Below are 13906 nucleotides of genomic sequence, written 5' to 3'. Positions count from 1 at the left end.
TATTTTACACAGCATGTGTTTACCTTCAGAGTGCACAACCCCAGTCGAACAACAAATTGCAGCTGTGAGAATTCACACATCAGATGACATTGGATTCGGTTTATACTAAACTAATAGTTTCATTGTGCTAATAGGATGGAATGAACAACAGACGACACCCTCACTCCTACTGTTATACAACAGAACAATAGTGTATACAACAGTCCTTCCCTAAACTTTGCCAGTGACCCTTAACACAAGACAAAAGTCAGCTGTGCACTGTTCTTCATCCCACAGTGGTTAGACAAGTTTCCAACTGGCCCCCGAACTGAACTGAACTGGAGGAAACTAGTCTAAAATGGGGAGGAAACAAGATTTTGTTTAAATAGTGCCAGCTCTGGGTCCCAAAGGGACATCTGGTCAGACTTAAGACAAAGCCTGTTTATTTTCCCCTGCAAGCCACATACCACTCGTACGGTGAGCTGAGACGTAACACGTGAAGCATTCCAGGTATTTCCCAACGCTTCCCTGATATGTAATGTCATGGCAGTGTTGGGACTCGCGTTATGACCGGTGGAAAGCCACTGTAATGACAGTTTAGTGGCAGGGTACTTCATGTGAAGTGTTGCTCGAATCTGGATGGTAAAACGTGAGTTGACCGTGCACTCCGTGGACTCTTTCTCCTCTGCAGCCATGGGATGAGAACCACAGATTCTTAAACAAAATGTATGTAGTCGCATGTATGAGCATGCACACAAACACTGTCCCTTCTATATATACGATCTGACGCAAGTTCTAAATTGAAAGATGCATCTCGTTTCATAATTCATTAGGTTTTCCTAATGGGGGGGGGGGGGGTGTACATATTGCTGGTTGACGTCATCAAGTATGCATGGACGTCAACTCACACCGCAAGGTACGAGAGCCAATTAAAACCTTTTAACGATCCTAGGCCACGACTTTGTCATGAGTCACTATTTAGTCATTAGATGAAGTCATTTTAAAAGCTGTATTTGCAGGGTTTTACATTAGCTCATTGTAAACAAGAAACCTAAAGGGATTCCTTAAGGTTGACCTATGGGATTCTAGCTGTGACGTTAATTATGGATGGGGGTGTTTCAGAAATGGCACCATTACATATATAGTGCATTACTTTAGACCAGAGCCATATGGGACCTCCCCTTTGGCCTCTGATCACAAGTTAATGCACTATATAGGGAATAGGGTGCCATTTCAGACAGGAATTCAATCAAACCTACACCATTGCAATTAACCACACACATGCCTCGTAAAGTAATGATTGGTAATATAGAGTGCATGTGCATGGATGCCATACACGTAGCCATAACAAAACATCATTGTTCAATGGAACGCACCAATCTAAATCAACCGGAACTAAGCGTGCCCATGTGTGGACTCTGGATCTCCTGCCCCACCCCCATTTTTGGTAGAGACACCAAACACTCTTTTATGGTTGGACTTTACCAAATGTAACTGTCTCTTTGATGTCATTGAGAGCAAACCACTGTAGCCGCCCAAAACCAGACCCCCACTACCATCCATAATTGATTCCTCTGGCCACTACATCTCTGACAGACGCGCATAGCTCCGCCCGAAAAACAAGATTATCCTCACTCTTGTAGGTCAGGTGCATTCCAGTCGGCCTAGCAGACGGTTTTACATTTCACCCGATCGATCAAATTCCATGTTTAACTGTGCAGGAAGGCGGGATGGAGGAATGGATAGAGGATGACAGAAGGAGGTGTGGTGGAAGCAGGAGGGCTGTCTGTCTATTAGAGCAAAGCTAATGCGTCTGAGCCCCGATTCTGCACTATTACCTCCCCATTAGGAGTGGAGAGGTGATTACACTGGAGAGTGGAGGAGTGGAGAGGTGATTACACTGGAGAGTGGAGGAGTGGAGAGGTGATTACACTGGAGAGTGGTTACACTGGAGAGAGTGGTTACACTGGAGAGTGGAGAGAGTGGTTACACTGGAGAGAGTGATTACACTGGAGAGTGGAGCAGTGGAGCGGCGATTACACTGGAGAGTGGAGCGGCGATTACACTGGAGAGGCGATTACACTGGAGAGTGGAGCAGTGGAGAGGCGATTACACTGGAGAGTGGAGAGGCGATTACACTGGAGAGGCGATTACACTGGAGAGGCGATTACACTGGAGAGGCGATTACACTGGAGAGGCGATTACACTGGAGAGTGGAGCAGTGGAGAGGCGATTACACTGGAGAGTGGAGAGGCGATTACACTGGAGAGGCGATTACACTGGAGAGGCGATTACACTGGAGAGGCGATTACACTGGAGAGGCGATTACACTGGAGAGGCGATTACACTGGAGAGGTGATTACACTGGAGAGGTGATTACACTGGAGAGGCGATTACACTGGACAGGCGATTACACTGGAGAGTGGAGAGGCGATTACACTAGAGAGTGGAGAGGCGATTACACTGGAGAGTGGAGAGGTGATTACACTGGAGAGTGGAGAAGTGGAGAGGCGATTACACTGGAGAGTGGAGAAGTGGAGAGATGATTACACAGGAGAGTGGAGCAGTGGAGAGATGATTACACAGAGTGGAGCAGTGGAGAGATGATTACACAGAGTGGAGCAGTGGAGAGATGATTACACAGAGTGGAGCAGTGGAGAGATGATTACACAGAGTGGAGCAGTGGAGAGATGATTACACAGAGTGGAGCAGTGGAGAGATGATTACACAGAGTGGAGCAGTGGAGAGATGATTACACAGAGTGGAGCAGTGGAGAGATGAATACACAGAGTGGAGCAGTGGAGAGATGATTACACAGAGTGGAGCAGTGGAGAGATGATTACACAGAGTGGAGCAGTTGAGAGATGATTACACAGAGTGGAGCAGTGGAGAGGTGATTACACTGGAGAGTGGAGCAGTGATGACACTGGAGAGTGGAGCAGTAGAGAGGTGATTACACTGAGCGTGGAGGAGTGGAGAGGTGATTACACTGGAGAGTGGAGTGGTGATTACACTGGAGAGTGGAGCGGTGATTACACTGGAGTGGAGCGGTGATTACACTGGAGAGTGGAGCGGTGATTACGCTGGAGAGTGGAGCGGTGATTACACTGGAGAGTGGAGCAGTGATTACACTGGAGAGTGGAGCAGTGATTACACTGGAGAGTGGAGCAGTGATTACACTGGAGAGTGGAGAGGCGATTACACTGGAGAGTGGAGAAGTGGAGAGATGATTACACAGGAGAGTGGAGCAGTGGAGAGATGATTACACAGGAGAGTGGAGCAGTGGAGAGATGATTACACAGAGTGGAGCAGTGGAGAGATGAATACACAGAGTGGAGCAGTGGAGAGATGATTACACAGAGTGGAGCAGTTGAGAGATGATTACACAGAGTGGAGCAGTTGAGAGATGATTACACAGAGTGGAGCAGTGGAGAGGTGATTACACTGGAGAGTGGAGCAGTGATGACACTGGAGAGTGGAGCAGTGATGACACTGGAGAGTGGAGCAGTGATGACACTGGAGAGTGGAGCAGTGATGACACTGGAGAGTGGAGAGGTGATTACACTGAGAGTGGAGAGGTGATTACACTGAGAGTGGAGGAGTGGAGAGGTGATTACACTGGAGAGTGGAGAGGCGATTACACTGGAGAGTGGAGAGGCGATTACACTGGAGAGTGGAGAAGTGGAGAGATGATTACACAGGAGAGTGGAGCAGTGGAGAGATGATCACACAGGAGAGTGGAGCAGTGGAGAGATGATTACACAGAGTGGAGCAGTGGAGAGATGATTACACAGAGTGGAGCAGTGGAGAGATGATTACACAGAGTGGAGCAGTGGAGAGATGATTACACAGAGTGGAGCAGTGGAGAGATGATTACACAGAGTGGAGCAGTGGAGAGATGATTACACAGAGTGGAGCAGTGGAGAGATGATTACACAGAGTGGAGCAGTGGAGAGATGATTACACAGAGTGGAGCAGTGGAGAGATGATTACACAGAGTGGAGCAGTGGAGAGATGATTACACAGAGTGGAGCAGTGGAGAGATGATTACACAGAGTGGAGCAGTGGAGAGATGATTACACAGAGTGGAGCAGTGGAGAGATGATTACACAGAGTGGAGCAGTGGAGAGATGATTACACAGAGTGGAGCAGTGGAGAGGTGATTACACTGGAGAGTGGAGCGGTGATGACACTGGAGAGTGGAGCAGTAGAGAGGTGATTACACTGGAGAGTGGAGTGGTGATTACACTGGAGTGGAGCGGTGATTACACTGGAGAGTGGAGCGGTGATTACGCTGGAGAGTGGAGCGGTGATTACGCTGGAGAGTGGAGCAGTGATTACACTGGAGAGTGGAGCAGTGATTACACTGGAGAGTGGAGAGGCGATTACACTGGAGAGTGGAGAGGCGATTACACTGGAGAGTGGAGAGGCGATTACACTGGAGAGTGGAGAGGCGATTACACTGGAGAGTGGAGAGGCGATTACACTGGAGAGTGGAGAGGCGATTACACTGGAGAGTGGAGAAGTGGAGAGATGATTACACAGGAGAGTGGAGCAGTGGAGAGATGATTACACAGGAGAGTGGAGCAGTGGAGAGATGATTACACAGAGTGGAGCAGTGGAGAGATGATTACACAGAGTGGAGCAGTGGAGAGATGAATACACAGAGTGGAGCAGTGGAGAGATGAATACACAGAGTGGAGCAGTGGAGAGATGATTACACAGAGTGGAGCAGTTGAGAGATGATTACACAGAGTGGAGCAGTGGAGAGATGATTACACAGAGTGGAGCAGTGGAGAGGTGATTACACTGGAGAGTGGAGCAGTGATGACACTGGAGAGTGGAGCAGTGATGACACTGGAGAGTGGAGCAGTGATGACACTGGAGAGTGGAGCAGTGATGACACTGGAGAGTGGAGCGGTGATGACACTGGAGAGTGGAGCGGTGATTACACTGGAGAGTGGAGCGGTGATTACACTGGAGAGTGGAGCGGTGATTACACTGGAGAGTGGAGCGGTGATTACACTGGAGAGTGGAGCGGTGATTACACTGGAGAGTGGAGCGGTGATTACACTGGAGAGTGGAGCGGTGATTACACTGGAGAGTGGAGCGGTGATTACACTGGAGAGTGGAGCGGTGATTACACTGGAGAGTGGAGCGGTGATTACACTGGAGAGTGGAGCGGTGATTACACTGGAGAGTGGAGCGGTGATTACACTGGAGAGTGGAGCGGTGATTACACTGGAGAGTGGAGCGGTGATTACACTGGAGAGTGGAGCGGTGATTACACTGGAGAGTGGAGCGGTGATTACGCTGGAGAGTGGAGCGGTGATTACGCTGGAGAGTGGAGCGGTGATTACGCTGGAGAGTGGAGCGGTGATTACGCTGGAGAGTGGAGCGGTGATTACGCTGGAGAGTGGAGCGGTGATTACGCTGGAGAGTGGAGCGGTGATTACGCTGGAGAGTGGAGCGGTGATTACACTGGAGAGTGGAGCAGTGATTACACTGGAGAGTGGAGCAGTGATTACACTGGAGAGTGGGGGAGTGGAGAGGTGATTACACTGGAGAGTGGAGGAGTGGAGAGGTGATTACACTGGAGAGTGGAGGAGTGGAGAGGTGATTACACTGGAGAGTGGAGGAGTGGAGAGGTGATTACACTGGAGAGTGGAGAGGTGATTACACTGGAGAGTGGAGAGGTGATTACACTGGAGAGTGGAGCAGTGGAGAGGTGATGACACTGGAGAGTGGAGAGGTGATGACACTGGAGAGTGGAGGAGTGGAGAGGTGATTACACTGGAGAGTGGAGCAGTGGAGAGGTGATTACACTGGAGAGTGGAGGAGTGGAGAGGTGATTACACTGGAGAGTGGAGGAGTGGAGAGGTGATTACACTGGAGAGTGGAGGAGTGGAGAAGTGATTACACTGGAGAGTGGAGGAGTGGAGAGGTGATTACACTGGAGAGTGGAGAGGTGATTACACTGGAGTGGAGGAGTGGAGAGGTGATTACACTGGAGAGTGGAGAGGTGATTACACTGGAGAGTGGAGAGGTGATTACACTGGAGAGTGAAGAGGTGATTACACTGGAGAGTGGAGAGGTGATTACACTGGAGAGTGGAGAGGTGATTACACTGGAGAGTGGAGAGGTGATTACACTGGAGAGTGGAGGAGTGGAGAGGTGATTACACTGGAGAGTGGAGGAGTGCCGAGGTGATTACACTGGAGAGTGGAGGAGTGCCGAGGTGATTACACTGGAGAGTGGAGAGGTGATTACACTGGGGAGTGGAGCAGTGATGACACTGGAGAGTGGAGGAGTGGAGAGGTGATTACACTGAGTGGAGGAGTGGAGAGAGTAGGAATAATGGGCTAAAGAGAGGGAAGTAGGTAGGGAGAGGGGTATTGTCTTTCATGAGGACGGACTGTGATACAGAGTGAGTAGACAGAGGCTCTATGTCCCAATACTCATTCACTCTCAGATATGTTTTGACCTCTAGGGGTCAACGCAAAGTGAATCAGAGAACCAATCCCAAAAACAGATGTCCAACTGCCCCCAGATCAGTGGCTGGAATCAAATGAGAGTCATTTAACAAAAATGCCAATAACAATCCTATATCAAGACAAGTCTGATTGATCTGTGGAAGGAACAGATGACATGGTGTAATTTTTTCCCCCACATCGTTTATCCTTGTTAAACACACAACAGTCTCTTGTTTTGTCACATTTTTGACAGAGGACAATAGCAGGGGTGAAACGGTGGCATATTTTGTCAGAGCGAGGCAAATCTTGGCAGGCTTTGAGTGTATGTGTGTGTGTGTGTGTAGGATGCCATTGTGAGGCCCTCGCTTTTTCCTCAAAGGGTCCCGCGTGAGACTAGGCCCTGCCTCATCGGGCTCTGCCGATTGGGCAGGGTGCCCTTTGGCCTTCCCATGGCTCCTGAGCGGGCAGATTGTCCTCTCCGGGGCCCAGGGGGCCCGAGGAGAGTCAGGGGACAAGGGCTCTGTTGTGGAGGGTGAGGGAGGCGTGAAAAACGCACTGGGCACTCCGCTCCGCTCCCAAGACCTGTCTGTGCCCTGTGCACACTGGTAATCTGGGGGAAGCTGGAGGAGGGTTTTACTGTCACAGAAAATGAAGTGGTGCTCAGTATTTAGTGGACTCTCGAAAACTGGCCTAAGCTTTTTCGCCACAGCCGTGACTGAGTCAATGAGGAGGACAGTGTGTGTATGTGTGTGTGTGTAAACCATTGACAAATCTAAACTCTGAGCTTCCCTTTTCCGTCTCTTTCCTGTCATTCAAACCATTTCTATATAAAGGAGAACCGTTCTGCTCCCTCGCCCTCCTAACTATCCTCTCTCTCTCTTACTTCTCCTCTCTCAATCTTCTCACCTCCCACCCCTCTCCATCTCTCCTTCCTCTCATCTTTATCGCACACTTCACTCATCTTTCTAGCACCCCTTCCCTCCCTCCTCTCGCTCTCTGACCCCCCACCCTTCTGTCGCGCCGCTCATCTTTAAACGCACACGTCTCTCCCCCTCTTTTCACCTTTCAGTACTTTTCTCCTCCCTCCCCTCCCTTCCCCCTCCCCTCAATGGTGACCTATAGGGTGCATCCTAGCCATGGTCTAGAGTAGAATAGAATAGAATCCCTCACCTCCCAGCCCTCGATGTGCGACTGCAGCTGCTCCAGGGCCTCCAGTTTCTCCATCTGCCTCTTGGTCTCGTTGATGTTGGAGCACACTGCCTTCATGGCCTGCAGGGCCTCCTCCACCGCAGGGTAGTCCGCGTGCTTCTTGGGCGTCCGCTTCAGCAGCTCCTAGAGGCGGGGGAGAGGCGAGTAGAGTGGTCACTTGGTCAGGTCATTAACGGGTTAAAGCCAAAGTCAAGACGTCTTCAGTAGAACTACAGAATATAAAACAGCCATTGATAATGCTCATTATTAGGAATCATCTCAACAGTATTCTGCAGAGTCAACGGTGGATGGAGTTGCATTTAGAAGTGGAGAGGTCAGTTAAGATTGCGGGATGATGGATGAACAGAGTACTGGGGGAATGTTAGGCTGGAGGGGGGAGCGTGGAGGTCGGACATAGGATAGTGAGGATGAAGTGGTGGGACGGAGAGTGCGGATAGAGTTTTGTGGAGAAATTGGAAAAAAGGGAGAAATTGGACATGGGGTGGAGAATAAAAGATTGTGCGTGGTATGAGTGTGGCAGACAAGGTCGGAACGTGTGTTTATGTTCGTGTATGCGCTTGTGTCATTCTCCTCGGGTCCAAGGGCCTTACCTTCAGTAGGAGGGGGTACTTGCAGATCCTCTGAATGGGCGATAGCAGGTACCCCTCCAGGGGAATGTCTGTGCTCTTCTTCCCTCCCAGCAGCATACAGTGCTGGAACACAAACAAGACACAGATGTTAACAAAACTGTCATTTATCAAACAGGGACATCTGTGGCCTATGACACATCCTCCATCTTGTTTGTGATTCTTCTAGAAATGTAAGTTGGTAACTCCACTAAAATGATGATGTGAATTGGTTGAGTGCAAGAAGCTAAATCCAGAACACCACAGCATGTCTTCAGTGTTGCATTAACAGCCTCAATGGGGATCGGGTGGCAAACTGGAACTAAAGTCATGCTTTGAAAAATGTACCCAAGAAATCAGTTTGGTGGTGAAACCCTACTGAGGGTTCTTCAGATGAGAGTGAGAGAGCGAGAGAGAGCGGGAGAGCGAGAGAGAACGAGAGAGAGCGAGAGAGAGCGAGAGAGAGCGAGAGAGAGCGAGAGAGAGCGAGAGAGAGCGAGAGAGAGCGAGAGAGAGCGAGAGAGAGCGAGAGAGAGCGAGAGCGAGCGAGAGAGAGCGAGAGAGAGCGAGAGCGAGAGAGAGCGAGAGAGCGACAAAGCTGGTGGGTTCCCTTCTCTGTGCTTTATTTTCCAGTAACCAGGTCTGTCAAATGTGAAGTCCCAGAGGGCAAGCATGAGCAGCATTCACCACAAGATCAAAGGCCAAACTAGATATGCCACATGAAAATACTTTGGTGTAGAAAACAGAAAGCACATCATTGGTCGGTATAGTGCACATATTTCATTTGAAATCACATTCCACCACTTTCAACTTCATAAGGCACTCTGAGAAGAAACAGCAGTGTTGTGCTCATGCAGCTTTTTGGTTGAAGCTTACGCTTAGGGGCTGGGGGGAGGAGAGGAGCGCAAAAACTGACTGCAAAATTGTGTGATTCCACAGATTCCAGCCGGCTTGGCAATCCTGACGCAATCCCCTTCTCCACCCCTCTCTCTCTTTCTCTCTCTCTAGTCTTCTAATCTGAACCTTATTTCCATCAGCGTGCCTGCAGCCAAACTCCCTCCGAGAGCTTCTCTTTGACCTCCTTTCAGCATACTTTCACTTTACTCCTCTCAGCTGTACAGCTTTGTTTTGATGTCCGTGTAGAGAGAGACGGCGTACATATTCAGTGCTTGTCAATTAACATGGAAATATCAGCTCAAATACCGCAAAAACATGGAAATGGAATGAAATTCAAGAGAGGAAACAGATGCACCGATGGCTCTTCACGCCGCACCACCCTCAAATATCATTATAATACTAATAACGATTTGCATTTATAAATCATGACTAATTAATGCAAAGCTTACATCCAAATGTGATTATTCATTAAGCCTCCAGGCTCCCTGCGATTACAGAAGGCATCGTCTCCATGCCAGAGTTCATCAACGGACTACACCACATTCCCAATCATCCACAAAAAGCACTGTGGACTACCATGCATTTTGGGTTGAAACCAGCCTACAGCTTCAACCTGTAGAGTTCAGACTTGTAGCGTAAAGGGTCATTCCGCTAAAAGTTGAGATGTATGGGGAGAATCCTAACATCCACATATGTCAAATGTATCTTAAGTCTCCCATTGACATCAATGCATTTGACTTGTGAAAGTTGTGATGTTCCACTAGCAGCCTGGGATAGAATGTACAGAACTCAACTAGAACAAGTTCAGGTCAGTCAATAATGAGACGGAGGAAACACATCGGTGTCAACAAGGCTCAGATCTTCCAGCCAGCCGTGCCAATGTACCGCAGCTGGACAGCTCACACCAACCATGACATCATCTTTGGAAGCGCAATCAAAGGCAGTTCCTGTGTTCATTGTTGAGGGGCAAGAAGGGTTGTCAAAACAAGGAAACAGCTGGACTTCTGGTGACAAAACGACCCTGTGGTTACGTCGTGAGTTTGCCAGAGCGACCTTTTTCTAATACCTGTTATTTTTTATAACAAACATAAACATGTAAACAGAAGAAGATGTGACATTATGAAGAGGATAGAGAGAAGGATGGTGATTGGGACAGAGGTGGAAAATGATGACACAGGGGAAGAGGATCAGGGAGAAAGTGGGAGGAAGAGGTGGACAAGAAGAGGTGGTAAAGGAAGAGGGAGAGAGCATGGTGTAAGAGGAATAGAATGGGAGGAAGAATAGATAAGAGGAAGATAAGATTATTTTTCTTCAGAGAGAATGAGATATGTAAAAAGACGGTGAGAGTTGGTGTCAGCGGTAAGATCCTCACCAGGAGGAAGGTCCTGATTTCGGGGATCTTGTTGAGCTCCATCAGCAGCCGCAGGGCTTTCTCGTGGTTACTGCAGTACTCCCCATACACCGAGAACCGCCCCTTCTGAAAGATGGAAGAAACACAATTCAGTCAGGACTTGATCTGATCCGAATAGAAAAACTTGGCATTGAATATTCTGGAACAGAACAACTTTTAGTCAAACACAGATATCTAGTGATAATGTTGCAACATCAGTTGAATTGAAGATTAACTCCTATACACATAATTCCAAACAATTAAGATTACAATTCTGATGGGATGTGCTTTCCTTATTTGGGTAAATATTGAACTGAGAAAGCCCTCTATTCACACTGACATAGTTATGTGGATATACTGCACTGTATAGGTTTAGCCACTGAAGACTTTCCTCATGATCACTATGCGCATAGGTTCAATGCATTATTTACCCACCACTAGAGACAACATATAGGCCTAAGGAATCTATTCCTCAGAATTTAAATGTAGGCTTCAGCCCAAAACCCGATATATAGGCCTTCAAGTCATTAGGAAGTGAAACCAGCTTCAGTGTAGGGCCTCCTCATTCTGCTCTGGTTGGTACTGTAACCAAAACTGTGCTGCGGTCACCCGAAACAGCGGCAGGAAGTGAAATCTTAGCTCGTGCCTGCGAGGCTAGCATATCCTCACAACCTTCAGAGAAACGCTACACTCGCTCTCTCTGAAAAGCTGGACGTGTGCATTTTAGGTAGCGACTTAAAAGGCAGATCAATATAGGAGGCACCGAGTCACTCCTTTGATGCTGTTAAGTTTGTTTTTGAATCTTCAAATATTGAGCATGAGGTAAGAATGCTGCGTAGCATTTCTATCAGGCATCCAACGTTAAATACACGAGGTCACTGTAAAACTGATGGGGCCAAGCACCATAAAAGGTTCACAGGGTAACAATCTCTACCAGGTGCACCATTGGTCTCAGTGTCTCCCTCTTGCTCTCCTCTCCCCATTCTAAATGTCGACTCTCACAGCTCTTTGGAAACAGTATATCAAAGTCAACCTCAAGAGGCCATGACGCTACAGACTAGTCTAGCCATCCATCCTCCACCTCCTCTCATGCATGCGTCAGGTCCACATGGCAACGCAGCAAGAAGAGAGAACTAATCTGGCTTGTATGTAACATTACAGTACGTTCAGCAATCTCTCCGGTTCCCATGACGAGGGTAGATTCAAAGTGTGTCACCGTGTTTGGCGGCTGTAAACGGCGAAGCAACAGAGGGATAGCGTAGCCCAGGGCTCCACTGTCACACACAGACAAAGCCGCTGGCTGGCAGGGCAACAAAGTCCGAGGCATCACCGGGAGCAACAGCTAGCCCAGTATATGGTGTGAAACACCAACAGAAAAAACGAATTAAAAAAACTCAAGACAAGTAGCCTTACGAACAGCAAAATCACTAGCCTATGTCAATCTACTATACTCCATAGTAGAAAAGTTGACCTATTCTATTGGTTAGTTTGTTGAGAGAAAAAAAAGAGCCTATTCCAAACAGACTCTGGGACAATTGTGGGAAGGTAGATCCCACATTCATACAACTAGTAGCCCTAGGCTACATAAAAAAGGTCTGATGTAACAGATCAGAACGTTTATCTTAAAAAAAACAGTTTAACCTTTTTTTATCCGTCACATTATACACGCAGCCATGCACACAAGGCAGTAAACTTGGCGCAAATGTTCGTTCTATAATGCAATTAGCGGGAAAACACTGATGTCAAAAAGAAGTGAGATTAAAATACATTTCCATTACGAATTTTGAAAGAGAGGAGATCTAATATGTTACTTTAAATCAAGGCAAGACATGCCTCATAATATCTATTAAAACGTTCCGGTTTCAAACAAGTATATTTTGGATAGCCTACTGCCTCCAGCCCACTTGTGTGACCCGCTGATGAAGCCTGTTTGAGATGATGCCGTTTTACAAATGTATTTACATCGACTGCCTTTTCCATCAATGAATAGACTAAAAAGCATTATTTCGCAATGGGATTTTTTTTCTTAATCCTGGACATTTGACCGGTGCCAATTTAATTTATTGGCTTTTCTCAAAAGAAATTTTGGCCAAAAGCCGGCTATTACCGGAAAACGGAAACCTGGTGTGTGTGAGAGAGAGAGTGAGTGAGTGTGCATGTCTTCCCGGACACTTGCATTCAACTTTTCTGATGCAATGCTTAAAATACCAAACTTCTAAGCTCATGGCCACCTCATCATAACAATCAACATTTCTTGACTGAGTTTCCATGGAACATCACAAGAAAGTTAAGACCATGAAACGTCTTTGACCCTCTTAGACTACTACTAGGCTTAGAACAGAACTTCCTAAAGGCCCAGTGCAGTCAAAAACTAGATTTCCTGTGTGTTATAAAAATAAATATATATAACACATACATATACAATGCATTCGGAAAGTATTCAGACCCCTTGACTTTTTACACATTTTGTTACATTATAGCCTTATTCTAAAATTGATTAAATCTCAATCTACACACAATACCCCATAACAACAAAGCAAAAACAGGTTGACCTTTTTCCTAATTTATCAAAAATAAACTATTTAAATATGACATTTACATACGTTTTCAGACCCTTTACTCAGTAATTGGTTGAAGCACCTTTGGCAGTGATTACAGCATAGTCTTCTTGGGTATAACGCTACAAGCTTGGCACACCTGTATTTGGGGAGTTTCTCCCATTCTTCTCAAGCTCTGTCAGGTTGGATGGGAGAGCGTCACTGCACAGCTATTTTCAGGTCTATCCAGAGATGTACGATTGAGGTTCAAGTCCGGGCCACTCATGGACATTCAGAGACTTGTCCCGAAGCCACTCTTGAGTTGTCTTTGCTCTGTGCTTATGGTCATTGTCCTGTTGGAAGGTGAACATTCGCCCCAGTCTGAGGTCCTGAGCGCTATGGAGCAGGTTTTCATCAAGGATCTCTGTACTTTGCTCCATTCATCTTTGCCTTGATCCTGACTAGTCTCCCAGTCCCTGCCGCTGAAAAACATCCCCATAGCATGATGATGCGGGCGGCAGGGTAGCCTAGTGGTTAGAGCGTTGGACTAGTAACCGGAAGGTTGTGAGTTCAAACCCCCGAGCTGACAAGGTACAAATCTGTCGTTCTGCCCCTGAACAGGCAGTTAACCCACTGTTCCCAGGCCGTCATTGAAAATAAGAATTTGTTCTTAACTGACTTGCCTGGTTAAATAAAGGTAAAATAAAAAAATAAAAAAATGCCACCACCATATGGATGGTGCCAGGTTTCCTCAAGACGTGACGCTTGGCATTCAGTCCAAGGAGTTCAATCGTGGCTTCAGACCAGAGAATCTTG

The 13906-nt window shown here is 47.4% G+C and overlaps 1 protein-coding gene across 2 annotated transcripts in view; it reads right to left on the bottom strand.

Annotated features, from left to right (window-relative positions):
* prex1 (phosphatidylinositol-3,4,5-trisphosphate-dependent Rac exchange factor 1) overlaps positions 1-13906 on the bottom strand; it is a 113484-nt gene that overhangs the window by 73377 nt on the left and 26201 nt on the right. The window contains exons 1-4 of one of the 2 annotated variants that reach the window (XM_036988121.1): positions 12195-12214; positions 10536-10640; positions 8252-8353; positions 7623-7784 (exon numbers count right to left, since the gene is read on the bottom strand). In XM_036988121.1, the coding sequence (XP_036844016.1) occupies positions 7623-7784; positions 8252-8353; positions 10536-10577 (306 nt within the window). In that variant the 5' untranslated portion in view covers positions 10578-10640; positions 12195-12214. Of the gene's footprint in view, positions 1-7622; positions 7785-8251; positions 8354-10535; positions 10641-12194; positions 12215-13906 lie in introns of those variants that run through there. The other variant, XM_036988120.1, reaches the window with a different exon arrangement.

Source organism: Oncorhynchus mykiss, chromosome 9, assembly GCF_013265735.2.
Source record: "Oncorhynchus mykiss isolate Arlee chromosome 9, USDA_OmykA_1.1, whole genome shotgun sequence".
Taxonomy (NCBI): Eukaryota; Metazoa; Chordata; class Actinopteri; order Salmoniformes; family Salmonidae; genus Oncorhynchus; species Oncorhynchus mykiss.
Note: the sequence above shows the minus strand (reverse complement) of the source record. Positions and strands in the feature narration are given on the sequence as shown.